Here is a 14122-nt window from a genome sequence, read left to right on the forward strand (position 1 = left end):
TTTTACGTGTCCGGCGAGTCAACGCCTGTACATGTCAACGCTCGCGGCAAGCTCGTGATGGGCCGATGAGTCGCTTTCAATGATAAATCGCGGTCAAACAATAATATACTAGCATGTACTCTTCCCTAGTACTTACTATGCCTCCCTCGACCTGTGAACTTGAACCTCCTCGGGAACCCTGTGGCTACGAGACACATCACAGCAAAAAAGCGAGTGTTAGAAGGACATACTAGGGAGCTGATGGTAGGCAACCTCAAGGTTTGATGAAGCCTGAGCTCATCAGGGGCCTCGAAACGTGGGATCATGTCGTGTGGTGGATCAAATCGAGCGCCAGCCTGAGCGCGCAGTGTCTGACGGCTTACTAGTACCTCATAGACGGACTGGTCACAAGTCTAGCCAAGGGGTTTTATGTGTGGGACTTTATTTTCTTGAAGCATACAATGATAAAGCTTCTTCATACAAATTCCGAGTCGCCATATGATATGAAACATTAATGAGATTATATATATTTTATAGTATGCTATTACATATATATCATTCTACCAGTTCCGAGTCACTGATGGCATCTGCCGTTATTTCTAGGTCATGCGACAATCCCCATTTGAACGTACCAAAGGGCTTGGTTCACGGCGAGAGTTCCAAGAACGACTCGGCTCTGGCAGAAGTTTGGCCTGCATAACCCTGCATACCGGTACTGTCCGAATGTACTGAGGGCTCAGTATGACCATCCACAGGAACATCCCATGGATGTGAAACTTCAAGACGCATCTTGAAATTGGCGCAATTCCCCAATCTCATTCCATCGATTTCGAGTCCGTCATGATCGTCAATCAAGGTGTCAGTATTTTGGTCACTGTATTCGGGCTGTACATGACATAGTTGCGATGCAACGCAACACCCGCTACTGAACAGCAGTCTTGTTTGGAGCTCGCTTGTTTTCACGTAAAGTTTATCCCTGCCTCCCTGGTCCGCTATGCTGCAGTAACGGTATGGTTGATTTCCAAAAAAACATCAAATCGATCCATATATTTTAAGCATTCTTTGTAGGCCGCGGAAAATCACTTCATACTAACACTCTTACGCTTGCTGGACACCTTTCTTTAGCTGTGGCGGGGCATGGTATAAAGACACGGGACAACCTCGTTCCATCCCTTAGAACAATGTCTGCTTCAACACCGCAAAGATCAACAACACTTGGCAATTATAGCTTTGCGCACAATCCACCAACCCCTCACAGTAACCAGCACAATACAGATGCCAGCTTCGGCTCTAGTCCTCCGGCGATGGAAGGCAGTAAATGCGCATCCCAAATGTATGCCCTCCGTCACCATTTATTTTTCACATGATGAGCCTTGTACACAGGCTAGGTCCAAACGATCACAGTTCATCCGCGTCCTCGCAACACATCGCAACCACGTCGGATATACATGCCGTCGTCCCTATGATGGCAGATCCCAAGTTAGTAAGCTCCCTAATATTGTCATTACACAAATATAACTCGAGTAGCGTTGTCCTATGGATGTCAGATAGTCCATCAAACAGAAATGCTATCTTTCATGGTTCCCCGCATAATTCACCAACCCCCCACGATCTAGGTGGTGCCGGGTCCAGAACCTCCAGTCATTCAGCGACGGGAAGGGTCTACTTATCTCCACATTCATTCCCAATGTATGCCTTTCATCACTTATGCTCTCATAATCGCCCTCATACTCAAACACAGACCAGGACCGATCGGCCACACTTTGCCCATGTCCTCACAATACAGTATGACCACCTCGGATACGCACTCCGTTGTCCCTATGATGGAAAATCCCAAGTAATTGCACTATTTTTCTTCCTCGCATAAGTCTAACAACACAAGTAGTGCTGCCTGGTGGGCACCAAACAATCCCTGGGCCGCTGCCTCACTTGGCTGGTCTGGCGAGTCGCAATTTGTGCCATATCTCCACGAACTAGGAGGTGCCAGGTCTGGGGTCCCTAATAATCCAGCAATTGGAAGTGACTACTCGTCTCCACAAGCATTGCAGATGTATGCCCTTCGTCACACTTATTTGCTCGTATACGCCCTCATACTCATACACAGGCCGGGACCGATTGACCACACTTTGCCCGAGTCCTCGCAATACGGGATGACCGCCTCGGATATACATTCTGTCGTTCATATGACGACAAACTCCAAGTAAGTACGCTCCCGGGCATCTACCTTACGCGATTCTGACAACACGAGTAGCGCTGTCTCGCAGACACCAAACAATCTCAGGACCGCTGTCTCACGTAACCCCGCACAAAGCGTGGTATATGTTCATGATTTAGGAGGCGTGAACTCCGGGTTTCAGCTCCCTCCAAGTCCGGCCCAGTCGGAACTGCTGATCAACCAGCCATCTCTCCTCCTCTGCCGGTGGGTACATAACAACGCACCCTGCGGATATGAAGGAACCTTGGAGGATTTAAGACAGCATTGGTACGACGACCATCTTCCTGAACTCCGAGGTGCGATGATCCAATGCCAATGGGAACGCTGCAACTATCATAGGCAGCGAGGTGATCGTTTAATGAATGTCATGCGCCGCTCCTCTGTGTGGCGGCATATATCTGAAGTTCATTTAATGTATCGGAGGAATAGCTAGACACCAATTATGTTTTACTCTGGCCTACCATGACTTGATCAATTTGCCCGGGTACATCTCGCCTGATTTTTCTATAATGAAATCACTGTACTAGTTATACTGATATATGATGGGCACACCTTCAACAGGTGAATTGTGACAGATAATCCATACCTCTACATGGCCTCGTATTCCATCCTTACATCTCACTAATGCACAGGTAGAACTGCTCCGAAACGATGAGTCTAGATTTGATTTGATCATGGGAATATATACATGACGGTAACGTGGTTTGTGCGCTAGAAATAGTCCGCTCGCTCACATCCTTCTCCTACCCTCGACATTCGATCTTCACGGCATGCCCCTCATCCGTTATTTTATGACAGCTAGCTAGTACACGGTAGCCATCGTCTTTCTGTGTCAGTTCAAAATGAGTAGTGTTGTTTGAGTGGGTCACTTTGCGGGCGTTCTTGTGCAGCTGTGTAAGTAGTGAGAACGAAGAAGAAAAACATATGCTTGATTGCAAGCAGATAGTTTTTTCTCGGGCGGAAGCCCCGATAGTGACGCGACCTGTGCAAAGTGAGCTGAGGTGGGCTGCGATTCTTATATCAGTAAGAGCAAATACGACGCAGCAAAGTGAAGCTCGGATTCCCAAATTGTAGAAGCTGCAAAACGACGCATCGAGGTGGGGCTAGATGAGGAGATGGTTAGTGACAAAAGCAGTAGGTGGTAGGAAGGCGTCCGCACGAGCATAAGTGTAGACTATACATCACCAAGAGCCTGGACGGCTCCAGCGACGGTACCGTACTTGTAGGATCGATGGACACTGCCTAGCCATGCGTGATTCGTTCCCGAGATTACCGAGCCTCAATTTGTAGTCGACCCTGCCACCATGCTTCTGTTCTGCCGCGGCGATCCATATGCATCAAATTCGGCGTTAGATAAACGATCCATTGAATACATATGCAAGCCCTCAGGCCTCACCTCCGGTTGTCGTATATGATTTTGAGTGAAATTACATTCACAAGTGGTTGTACACCGCCACCTTGTTCTTCGTTCGTCGACGAAAGTATCTCCATGATTTTCCACGCCATGCGCAAAGGGTCTGTTCTGAAATACAGAGCGGTCCTGGAGAGTCAGTCACTGCTGAACCGCTTATAACGTGAGTATTGCATGAAGCGGCTGTTCCAAACGGCATGAATTATCAGGCAAAACAATAGATATATTTTTTGCTGGATACCTGGACGCATTCTGAACAGGCCTGGTCAATTCTAAAATGTCGTTGTCAACGTCGAACACTGACCAATTCATTGTGGAGACGAGGTTGACCGATGGAAACAAACTTAATTATAATTTATAAGGTTGTTCCAATGTATTTGTATTTCGTTTATCATGGTGTCTAGTTTAGTTACCGGTAGTCTACGACTAAGCTCTGGTTCTGAGTACGTAATCACATGTTAACACCCGTTTGCTGCGACCAATTGAGTGGCCATGCAATCGTTATCTTCCGATCGGGAGAATGCAGCCGACAGAATACGAATATTAACGCGTCTACCCCACATTTCTTCTACCGAACTCGCCCGTGTGACATAGCCCCACATTCTACTACCATCCCTGGAGCCTGCTGGTGTGGCAGCGAATCGACACTTGCATACTATATATATCATCCTTAGCATTGGCAGCTATGACCAGTTGCGGAGCCACACTTCTTTTCCACGGTGGGTCATAATGTCAGACTACCATCCACCAACCGACCTTGAAGAAGTTGTTAACTCTGAGGTCAAGTAAGTGCCCCGAGTTCACTAATGAGTACTGATCACTCACTCTTTTCATGGCTCGTTCGCGCTCCGTGTGACAGAGAGTGGCACTTCCGTGAGTTGAGAGTATAGGTGTCGATCTCTTGGTCGCTGAAGAATGTGTGCAGATATCTACTTCCACCAGCGCAACGCTGACCAGCACCAGGCTGCGTTGGAATTACGCGATGCTGTCCTGCGTCTAAGGCGTGATGGAACGTTCGTCGCTGTGCCGTTATTTCGTGTGAACACCGACCCCATCGGCCCTCATCCCGTTGGTAAGTGTCTATCATACCCTTCCTGCCTGGAAAGAAATCATCTCCAAGTTGGTCCCAGGTTCATACGAGATTTGGGTACCTTCGACCTCGTTTCCTCTGTATTTTCGTTCCTTTGCATGAACAGGGGTAATCTAAGGTATTTCTTTATTTCTCCTCAGTCACGTCTACTCATCACCTCATTGCAACCAAAGCATACTCATACACCCGCTGACCCGTGAAGCGGTAATTCATTTGCTTATCGAGTGTTTGACTGACTGACCGATGCGGCGACACCTTTGCAGAGAAAGTGAGTAGAGATTATCGCCGGTATAACACACAGCTGACAGTGGCCTCCCAGAGACCATGAGCTCCGGAATGCGTGGATTGGCCCTCCATTCCCTCTCGATCTATCTGCTCTCCCGGTGAAGACTGAAGAGTTACCTGTACAATATCCGAGTCTGAGTGAGTTTATTTTCATAAACACATTTTTGCAATCATACTGATTGAACCCACAGAACTAGGCTACTCTGCACCAGAACCTGAGTTTACCCTTGATCAGCGCCGCCGCATCGGTGCCAACCTCGAACGCATCCTGAAGGGCGAGAAGGAAGCTGCCAGGGCTCCCATGAATTAATCATTTGAGGCATCTGAGCGATTGGAGGAGTTGTGGTGATGTTTTATGCATATATTTAGTTACGATGTTTGTATGTTCTGCGAATGAACATGAGCTATATATATTTGGTGCCGCCGTTCCATAAGTTCGATAATTTAATGTCACCTACTAGTAGCCTACTACTGCTGCCAGTGTGTAAGTAATTTGCTGACACCTGAGACTATTAGAAGACTTCACGTCATTTCATTGTGACTCATATTGCCCGAGTCAGCGTCGTAGAAAAGTCACCCATCGTAAACTTACCCATCATCTTCTTGACGCGACCACATCTACCGCCTCGACCTGTACAAAATGTCACGGCTAGTCAAACGCGGGCCTCCTAGCACGATCGTTATCAAGCTTGGCGAGTACTAGTAGTCACTATCCCCGCCCCACCACCCGCAGATGTGTAATCTGTGAAACCCTATAGGAACATCTTCCATCGTCCATGAAGAAACGCACCAGCCCCTCTTGTCCATACTTTCTGCAGTCGTTGAGACCGTTATCAGTCTACGCAGCCATGGACACAAAGTGGTGCTCGTCAGCTCTGGGGCGATTGGAGTGGGATTGAGGACGATGGATATCCCACAGAGACCGAAAAGTCTGTCCAAAAAGCAGGTATGTCTTCTTTCTGTATCTTGTAAGATTATGACTGATTAACGGAAGGCTTTAGCAGCGATAGGACAAGGTCGTCTCATTGCACTATGGGACAATCTTTTCGGGCAGTTTGATCAGCGAACCGCTCAGGTTCTGCTAACAAGAGGAGATATATCTGATGTAAGATGCTTTCCACAGACGCCCTGTTCAAGCACTGAAAAAATCCCAGCGCACACGATATTTGAACGCTGTCAACACACTAAATGAACTTTTGTCGATGGGCGTGGTGCCCATCGTGAACGAAAACGACACCATATCTGTCAGCGTAAGTGTCTACTACAGATATGATGAGTGGCGACACGGGCGGGCTAACTATTCGTAGGAAATCAAATTTGGCGACAATGACACGTTGTCTGCTATTACGAGCTCTATGATTCATGCCGATTACCTTTTCCTGCTTACAGACGTCGATGGTCTGTATACAACCAACCCACGAAAAGATCCCTCCGCAAAAAAGCTTGATGTGGTCATCTCTGTTGCTGCTATCCGAGCACAAGGTACGGATCCAGAGATACAGTAATGATTTGGCAGAAGCTGAGCACATTCCTCCAGTCAGCACATCGACGCTAGGATCTAGCCTTGGAACCGGCGGAATGGAAACGAAACTGATTGCTGCTGAAATCGCAACAGGCGCTGGCGTTACAACTGTTATCGCATCTAGCAAACAGCCCTCAGTGATCGTCGATATCATTGACTACTATACAGCACTGAAAAGCACGTCAGTATCCACCTCAGGTACTGCTAGCCCGATCACTCCACAAAAGCTTAATCAGGTCGATTTGGATGAAGTCGCTGTATCTCTCAGCTGGCCGAGGCCTCCGCATACTGTCTTTAAGCCTGCCTTGATTCCCATGCGGGACTTAAAGGCATGGACGAGCCATACGCTTTATCCAGCAGGTAGCGTGATTATTGACTCTGGGGCACATGCCGTGTTGTCTCGTCGAGAATCTGGTGGCCGCTTGTTGCCAGTTGGGGTGCTCGGAGTTCGAGGTTCATTTGCCTCTGGCCAAGCAGTCCGCATACTAATACACCGCCGTACCGAAGGAGTTCCAGTTGAAGTCAAGGAACTTGCACAAATGTCATATTCCAACGTGGCCGCAACGACACCATGCACGCCAGTCCTAGAGCCCGGGCCATCAGTGACGGCCTCTGTCACGTCCCTTGTTGCACTCTCGCGTTCTGGGTCGTCGGCATCTTTATCAGATGATATGATCTCTGATTCTCAGACTATTACAGACGATGAGATCCCTTCGATCGAGAAGATGGACGAATGCGAAAATTGGGATTGTGAAGAAGTGGGACGGGGTTTAGCAAATTACAATTCTGCGCAGATATCCCGAGTGAGAGGCCTAAACAGGTGGGTTCTTTGTTTTTGGTTTCCGACGTGTTTTCATTCGGTTGTCTTCAGCGCCCGCATAGTTCAACTCATCGGCTATGCAGACACAGAATACGTTGTAGAAAATATCACCATTAGAGTGTCTGCTTGATGTGGCAGTGTGGCAGTGTAGATGTAGATTATTTGTGCTGCGCAAACAAGATTTTATCGATTATTTTTTTGGCAAGGGAAGCTATTGTGCCAATCAACTGCAACAGTCACCCTTTTCTTATTCTTCATCTTGTTCTATGTTATAAAACCATCCAGCAAATTTCTAAATTATGTATCACGGAAACTCTATCAGACTTCTTGCGGGTATGTTCATTTGGCACCAGTGCTTTTCTTTCGCTGATCTAGATTCTCCAGGCAATAGTCACCCAGAGCTCGCCCATGCTGTGGCCGAGCGGTGAGCTGCCGCTTTACATGATGCAGCAAAACAGCCCACGGACTAGTGATTCACTCACATAGGCTCGGAGTGCCCCTCACGCCATGCATGCCCAAAAAATTCTCCAACGGCGAGATAAACGTCAAGATCTCCGAATCCGTCCGCGAGGAGGACGTCTTCATAATCCAGTCAGGGTGTAGCGATGTGAACGACAACTTGATGGAACTCCTGATCCTCATATCCGCATGCAAAACAGCTTCCGCGCGGCGTATTACGGCTGTGATTCCGTGTTTCCCGTATGCCCGCATGGACAAAAAGGATGAGTCAAGAGCACCAATAACAGCAAAACTAGTCGCAAACATGCTTGTTGGCGCGGGATGTGATCATGTGATCACCATGGATCTGCACGCCAGTCAAATACAAGGATTTTTCGACATTCCAGTAGACAACCTTTTCTCGGAACCTTTGATGGTATCGTATATCAAGAGGCACATCGATGGGTGGCAAAATGGTATTGTTGTCAGTCCGGATGCCGGTGGAGCCAAAAGGTCCGTGTCGTTTCGTTTCGGTGGATTGACGCCAGTTTCACTGCTTGGCTATGATCAGGGTCACTGCAATGGCAGATAAACTTGGCATTGAATTCGCCCTTATACACCGGAAACGTGATGGGAAATCTCAAAATGCTCCGGAGCGCATGGAGCTTCTGGTAGGAGATGTTCGAGATAAGGAATCACCTGCTTCTTATAGTCTATTCGAAACTTTATTGATGATCACCCCAGGTGGCTATTTTGGTGGATGACATGATAGATACTGGCCACACGCTCACACTGGCTGCTCGGACGCTGCATGAGAAAGGAGCCAAAACTATTTACGTTCTTATTTCGCACGGTGCGTGTCATGTAGGATGTAATTACCAATCGCCTGATGCATGATCCCTGAAGGACTCTTCGCAGAAGCCCACATGGCTTCTTTGAACAGCCTTCCCATAGAGCAGCTTGTGGTAAGTCGTTCATGGCTTTCGTTGTGCCGCTAATGTGTCATGCAGGTCACAAATACCGTTCCGCAAAACGAGCACAAGGAACAATTTTCGAAGTTAATAGCGCTGGACATTAGTTCTACCATCGCTGAAAGCATACGTCGCACACATAACGGTGAAAGCATCAGCCTCCTCTTCGGTGAATGGGCGGAAGGCAGGGGTCTTGATATCATCATTTAGTTTGTTTCCTTGCTCCGGATCCTCTCGTGTCAGTACATATTACATCCTAGAAACGACACATTACATGACTAGGTCCTGACTCCTCTGTGCGCGACTGCGATCCTTGGGACTCCGATGATTGAGGTTTGTTCTGGCAGAAGCTCCCCAGCTACCCACGATTTAACATCTTCTAACACTAATCAAATGGAGCGGGGGATTGTACAAGACGTCAGCCTTTTCTCATTCTCATTGTTCTGAATTAATTGGATGCCCGGCGTTCACATGGCTATTCGGAAAGCGAGTCTAAGTTGAAACAAACTGTGTGAAGATAAGCATCGAGTGTGAGTTTGATCACTTCACTCAGGTATTTAAGCAGGGAATGCATGAAGTGCATGCACCTCGTCCCGAGCCAACGTCTCATGCCAACGATGACCCAAAAACTCACGTTTACTACTGCTAGCGTGCGGAATCTTGTCATTTCCAACCCGACTGACGCACTATACTATGAGGTGTTAACTCCTAAGTGGGAGTCGCATCAGACGACAGTGCGCCGACTGGACACTCACGCGAATCGATACGACACTGTCGGTAGCGTCCGAAGCCAGTCTGGCAAACCCGTCGCAGTCAGCATGTACAACGGAGAGTTCGTAAATGAGGAGTTATGGTTGCGGAAAATTGAGGGACAAGGCCGACAGAGGTATATTCATCTTTGTGATGCTGAACAATCGCCAAATTTACCACATTGTGTAGTCGATGGGAATTTGATGACGGCGAGGGAAACTATTTCTCCTGGGCTGTAGCAGGTTCCAATTTCGAGGTTAGGAAATAGTACAACAATATTTATACGGTGGGGCTGACAAGTGACAGCTTCGCAGCCTTGATGAGAGTGGAACCCAAAGTCCGACCCCTATAGCAACATTCTATCCCCACAGGCGCCACTTCATGGTGACCATGGTATCGCAACAGGCATTTTTGGAGATCGAGTCATCTGTGGTGGATTCCTTGGATACAGTCCTAGGTGCGATATGCTGAAGCGAGGAAGTGAAGACGCTAACGATGTTGCAGTTTCTCTACTCGTACTTGAACAGAAACGGAGAAAATGCAGTCTTTGAACAGGCTAGAGCAGGAGCTTTTAGATGCTGGAACAATTTATCTAGATTCCACACCATTAGTACACGGAAGTTAATAAAACTAAATATGTCTTCACCTTTTTGGTTCCCTCCATCCATCATCCAACGAATCTTTGATCAGGAAGTCATACCAGAACTTTGTGATAGGGGCAGTACTGAGGTGCCACAAGGCATGAGCATCGATGATGCGACCCCAGGGAGGGAAGTCGAGGAGCTCTAGAGCAGTTGCAGCCGTCGTAAGAGCAACAAAGACTGCTACCTCAGATGCGTATGATGGTCTGTAAGTTTTTGATTTGAAAGGAAAGCGTCGAATGAGGGGTAACGATACGGGAAGGGAATATAGCAGCCACAGCAGATTATGCGTGAAGCCAACAGTAAGGTTGAACGCCATATTATAGCTGTAGTCAAACCGTGGCAGAATGCTGAGATAGGTGACATGGGCAAGGTAAGCTACAGTACAAATGGACGACCATAGAAGGTATATGGGGGTGCGCTGGATACGGCCATCCTCACGCGAACGGGTGGGGTATTGATTGAAGAGCCGTAAAACCGTGTGATACAGGGAATATAAAATGACGAGAGCAGCAGAGAAGTAATCCAGTTTTTCTGTGTTTGGCAAATCTTCAAGGAGTCGATAAGTAGGAGGACGTGATCACGCATAATCTGAGGGCAGACCTCTTGTGTGAAACACTGCGGACCAGAGCCAGGCATTAACGCTCACTATGGCGCATGTTAAGTAGTAAGATCGCATCGGGTGGTCACTTGGTATTTTGCTGCGAAGCTGGCGCCATCCTTGGATATGATAGTACATATTCCACAGTGAGAACGCGACAGAGGCTGGCTCTTGCATTCCGAAGAGCCGCCAAAAGGGCCACTTTCCGTAATATTGATGTATCTTCGAACCTTCACGGATTGCGATATCTGTGAGCATATGCATGCACTGGTACTTGCAGTCGTCTGTACACGTCCAACGCGTCAGTCTGAGGCCACGTGAAAGCGTCGTCTGAGGATGGCAACGGTCTCCATAACATGCAGAGACGCAGTTCTGAAAGTTTGATGCTCTGTCGCCGGAGGAAGCAAGGACAAAAACGAGAAATGGAAGGGTTGCCAACACCCAGCGATACGCGAGCAACATGATGGCAAGAACACAAGCATCAATTGAACACGGACGGTCTGAACATTACATAATAAGCGAGCTTGGATCTCCCTCAAGCTCAATCTCGACTTGGACCAGAGCTTCAATAACTCAATTCCCCATCGAGCTCTCCGAAGGATCTTCGTACGCAACAAGCGCACAGAGCACACGAGCTACCGCATCTTATCTTTTCGCAGATAACGTTTCTAATACTAAGCGTGGTGCAGCCAGATCACCAGACATTCATGGTTCGTGCTTCACAGGCGACTACCTTCTCATCTTCTGCCTACTTCGACGATCGGGGGCCGCACGGTACTGCTCAACCGATAACTGAACATGTCAATGTAAGTTACCTCCTCTATCAATGAGCTCTTTTTCCTAGAGATGAATAAAAGCCACATTCTCGTCCCATAGTTTCATATTTTTTCCCTAAAGGCGTCGGTGAACACCATTATGGTGTATGTGTCATCTCATGTTCATCACTAGGCTTCACTCTTACCCAGCACTGCTAGGAACGTCATCCGATGAAACCACACAGACTGACCTTGACCAACGCCCTGGTTATGGGTTATGGTCTTGACAAACAAATACATCACATATATAATCCTCGTCCAGCTACTCAAGCTGAGTTAGAGATGTACCATGACCACGACTATATTGATTTTCTTTCACGGTGCGGAATTTACACTACCTCGTCGTTGGCTCACCTTATGACGTTATATAGCGTGACACCAAATAACCAGAACGAAATGCGGCATCTTATTGACACGTTTAACTGTGTCGAAGATTGCCCAATATTTTCTGAAATGTATGATTTTTGTCGTATGTATGCTGGAGCTTCCCTCGCAGGTGCAAGGAAGCTTACGGCGGGTACTTGTGATACTGCAATCAATTGGTCGGGTGGGCTTCATCATGCCAAGCGTGGAGAAGCAAGTGGTTTCTGTTACGTCAACGATATTGTTCTGGCAATTCTTGAACTTCTGAGGTGAGCAGTCGTTTCACTAGGTGATACCTAGACCTGACTTCGAGTCCTACAGATATCATCCCAGAGTACTCTACATAGATATCGACATCCATCACGGGGACGGCGTAGAGCTCGCATTTTATCATTCGAATCGTGTTATGACGGTATCCTTCCACAAATACACCGGCGATTTCTTCCCTGGGACGGGTAAACTCGATGATAACGGTGCAAGCTTGGGCAAGCACTTTTGCCTGAATGTGCCTTTACAAGATGGGATCGATGATGATATGTACTTGACAATATTCAAAACCGTCATTGAAGACACCGTCACGGCTTTCCGCCCGACATCTATTGTCTTGCAGTGCGGTGCAGACTCGTTAGGATGCGACCGACTCGGGGCATTTAATCTATCCATAGCAGCCCATGGTGAATGTGTGAACTTTGTTAGGAAGTTCAATGTACCGCTGCTTGTATTAGGAGGAGGAGGCTACACCATAAAAAATGTCAGCCGCTGTTGGACATATGAAACCGCCGTTCTTGTCGGGGCGACAATACCCGATGAGCTTCCGGCCACAGTTTACGATCCATTCTTCCGCGACTCGCAGTGGAAACTTCATCCTCCCCTCACAGGACGCGTCGAGAACCAAAACTCTCCAACATCATTGCAACGAATAACCATTAGCATTCGGAACAAGCTGCGGTATTTGCAAGGTGCACCGAGTGTCGCCATGCAAGAAATACCGCCTGATTTGGAGGGTTGGCTTGCCGATGAAGAACGTAAACAGGAGGAGATCGATGAAGAGCGGGGAACTGCGTTTGCAGGAGAGCGAAGAAGCGACCGAACAATGGCGCGCAATGAGTTTTTCGAAGGTGACAACGATATAGACCAGGACGAGGGCCCTGTATCTGTGAAGAGAACCGTCAGCTCAAGAAAGCCCCGTGCGTCAGGAAAGCGGGCACGGGGAAAGGCGAGAGGGAGACCGAGTGCCAATGCAAAAGAGGACGGGGAGGAGATAGAAGAAATACCGGTCGCGGCAGCCTCTCGCACTACGAAGCCAAGGAGAACAGCGAAACCCCGAGCCCGCGCCCGCGCCAAACCGGCAGAAAAAGATAAAGACCTTCCGGATGCAGATCTCGAAGCTGCTGTCGATGCAGAGACTGACGCACCGACTCCGGTGGATTTGGATATTGACATATCATGAAGCTGCGACGCTTGTCGTCCTGTTCACTTCAGAATCTAGATGTTCGATGCTTTTGCGAAACGCTAATAGGTATATCCATGCTTCCTACTTCTCTCGATGATGTACATGTTTTGGCTCAGAGCTTCTTGATCATAGGTAGTTTGGTCGGATGGCCTGTGACACCCCTTCTCAATGGCGTTGTTTATGTATAGCATAGCTGTACATTTGGTCGAAGGCATCAGATGCCTTGGCTGCTCGCGCCGCGCTCCGCGCCTGTCACCGCTATGCATCCACGTGTTGAATTGACCATCTTGATTTTGCACTGGCTATGTGATTGGAGAACACAGGTTTCATTGATAACGCTTGACTGATGTACCATGGGTACTAGATATTTGAGTAAGACCCCTACACGATACTAGGGCTATGTACAACAAACATGAAATAAACAAACATCAGGTGCTGTCAGTGGGCTGTTACTGCCCCAGGGCCCACATGATCATTGATGTTGATGAAAAGACTGATCAACCTAATTCTGAACTGGTCTAACTGGAGGCTCCATGATCAGAGAACACAGCTTTCATGATTTCATCACGTAGGGTCACTTGGACAACATTCAGAATAGAAATTGCTTCCCTCAACTTCGTCAATTAAAGACTTGAGGCTGAAGGATTTTATGCTTATCACACAGCACAGTTGTTGTTCGCATCTGTTTCAAGTGTTTGCACTGCATTCTGGCAAATAATCTCCGGGTGTCTTTAAGTTGGACCCCCTCTGAGTCAAGATATAAAGAGA

The 14122-nt window shown here is 47.8% G+C and overlaps 7 protein-coding genes across 7 annotated transcripts; 6 read left to right on the forward strand and 1 right to left on the reverse strand.

Moving 5' to 3' along the window:
* Positions 1-1115: 1115 nt before the first annotated feature.
* HD556DRAFT_124160 (uncharacterized protein) lies at positions 1116-2777 on the forward strand. Its single transcript, XM_041298213.1, has 6 exons — positions 1116-1458; positions 1507-1668; positions 1721-1816; positions 1862-2029; positions 2084-2179; positions 2231-2777. The coding sequence occupies exons 1-6, from the start codon at positions 1298-1300 to the stop codon at positions 2625-2627; spliced, it is 1080 nt and encodes a 359-aa protein (XP_041163751.1). The 5' UTR covers positions 1116-1297; the 3' UTR covers positions 2628-2777.
* A 1291-nt stretch (positions 2778-4068) lies between these two features.
* On the forward strand, positions 4069-5409 carry HD556DRAFT_1534546 (DOPA-like domain-containing protein). The gene is made up of 7 exons (XM_041309571.1): positions 4069-4390; positions 4465-4478; positions 4531-4813; positions 4869-4899; positions 4959-4963; positions 5015-5118; positions 5172-5409. The coding sequence occupies exons 1-7, from the start codon at positions 4335-4337 to the stop codon at positions 5288-5290; spliced, it is 612 nt and encodes a 203-aa protein (XP_041163752.1). The 5' UTR covers positions 4069-4334; the 3' UTR covers positions 5291-5409.
* HD556DRAFT_1347327 (Aspartate/glutamate/uridylate kinase) lies at positions 5410-7544 on the forward strand. Its single transcript, XM_041302273.1, has 7 exons — positions 5410-5672; positions 5739-5926; positions 5975-6085; positions 6135-6230; positions 6288-6462; positions 6518-7322; positions 7374-7544. Exons 1-7 carry the CDS (start codon positions 5621-5623, stop codon positions 7450-7452), a joined length of 1506 nt encoding a protein of 501 aa, XP_041163753.1. The 5' UTR covers positions 5410-5620; the 3' UTR covers positions 7453-7544.
* HD556DRAFT_1347336 (phosphoribosyltransferase-like protein) lies at positions 7531-9190 on the forward strand. Its single transcript, XM_041302274.1, has 7 exons — positions 7531-7655; positions 7707-7746; positions 7809-8273; positions 8332-8450; positions 8503-8613; positions 8667-8725; positions 8771-9190. The coding sequence occupies exons 1-7, from the start codon at positions 7622-7624 to the stop codon at positions 8939-8941; spliced, it is 999 nt and encodes a 332-aa protein (XP_041163754.1). The 5' UTR covers positions 7531-7621; the 3' UTR covers positions 8942-9190.
* A 158-nt stretch (positions 9191-9348) lies between these two features.
* On the forward strand, positions 9349-10032 carry HD556DRAFT_1439744 (uncharacterized protein; the record flags this gene model as incomplete). Its single annotated transcript, XM_041306004.1, has 4 exons — positions 9349-9617; positions 9671-9737; positions 9788-9938; positions 9986-10032. The coding sequence occupies 4 exons, from the start codon at positions 9349-9351 to the stop codon at positions 10030-10032; spliced, it is 534 nt and encodes a 177-aa protein (XP_041163755.1).
* Positions 10033-10123: 91 nt separating this feature from the next.
* HD556DRAFT_1231650 (Per1-like protein) lies at positions 10124-11185 on the reverse strand (the record flags this gene model as incomplete). The annotated part of the gene is made up of 2 exons (XM_041297450.1): positions 10124-10671; positions 10726-11185. The coding sequence occupies 2 exons, from the start codon at positions 11183-11185 to the stop codon at positions 10124-10126; spliced, it is 1008 nt and encodes a 335-aa protein (XP_041163756.1).
* Positions 11186-11247: 62 nt separating this feature from the next.
* HD556DRAFT_1347352 (uncharacterized protein) lies at positions 11248-13829 on the forward strand. The gene is made up of 6 exons (XM_041302275.1): positions 11248-11529; positions 11581-11643; positions 11698-11858; positions 11910-12170; positions 12223-13420; positions 13487-13829. Exons 1-5 carry the CDS (start codon positions 11431-11433, stop codon positions 13349-13351), a joined length of 1713 nt encoding a protein of 570 aa, XP_041163757.1. The 5' UTR covers positions 11248-11430; the 3' UTR covers positions 13352-13420; positions 13487-13829.
* Positions 13830-14122: the final 293 nt, after the last annotated feature.

The sequence above is a fragment of the Suillus plorans genome, assembly GCF_016647745.1.
Source record: "Suillus plorans strain S12 chromosome Unknown HD556scaffold_11, whole genome shotgun sequence".
Taxonomy (NCBI): domain Eukaryota; kingdom Fungi; phylum Basidiomycota; class Agaricomycetes; order Boletales; family Suillaceae; genus Suillus; species Suillus plorans.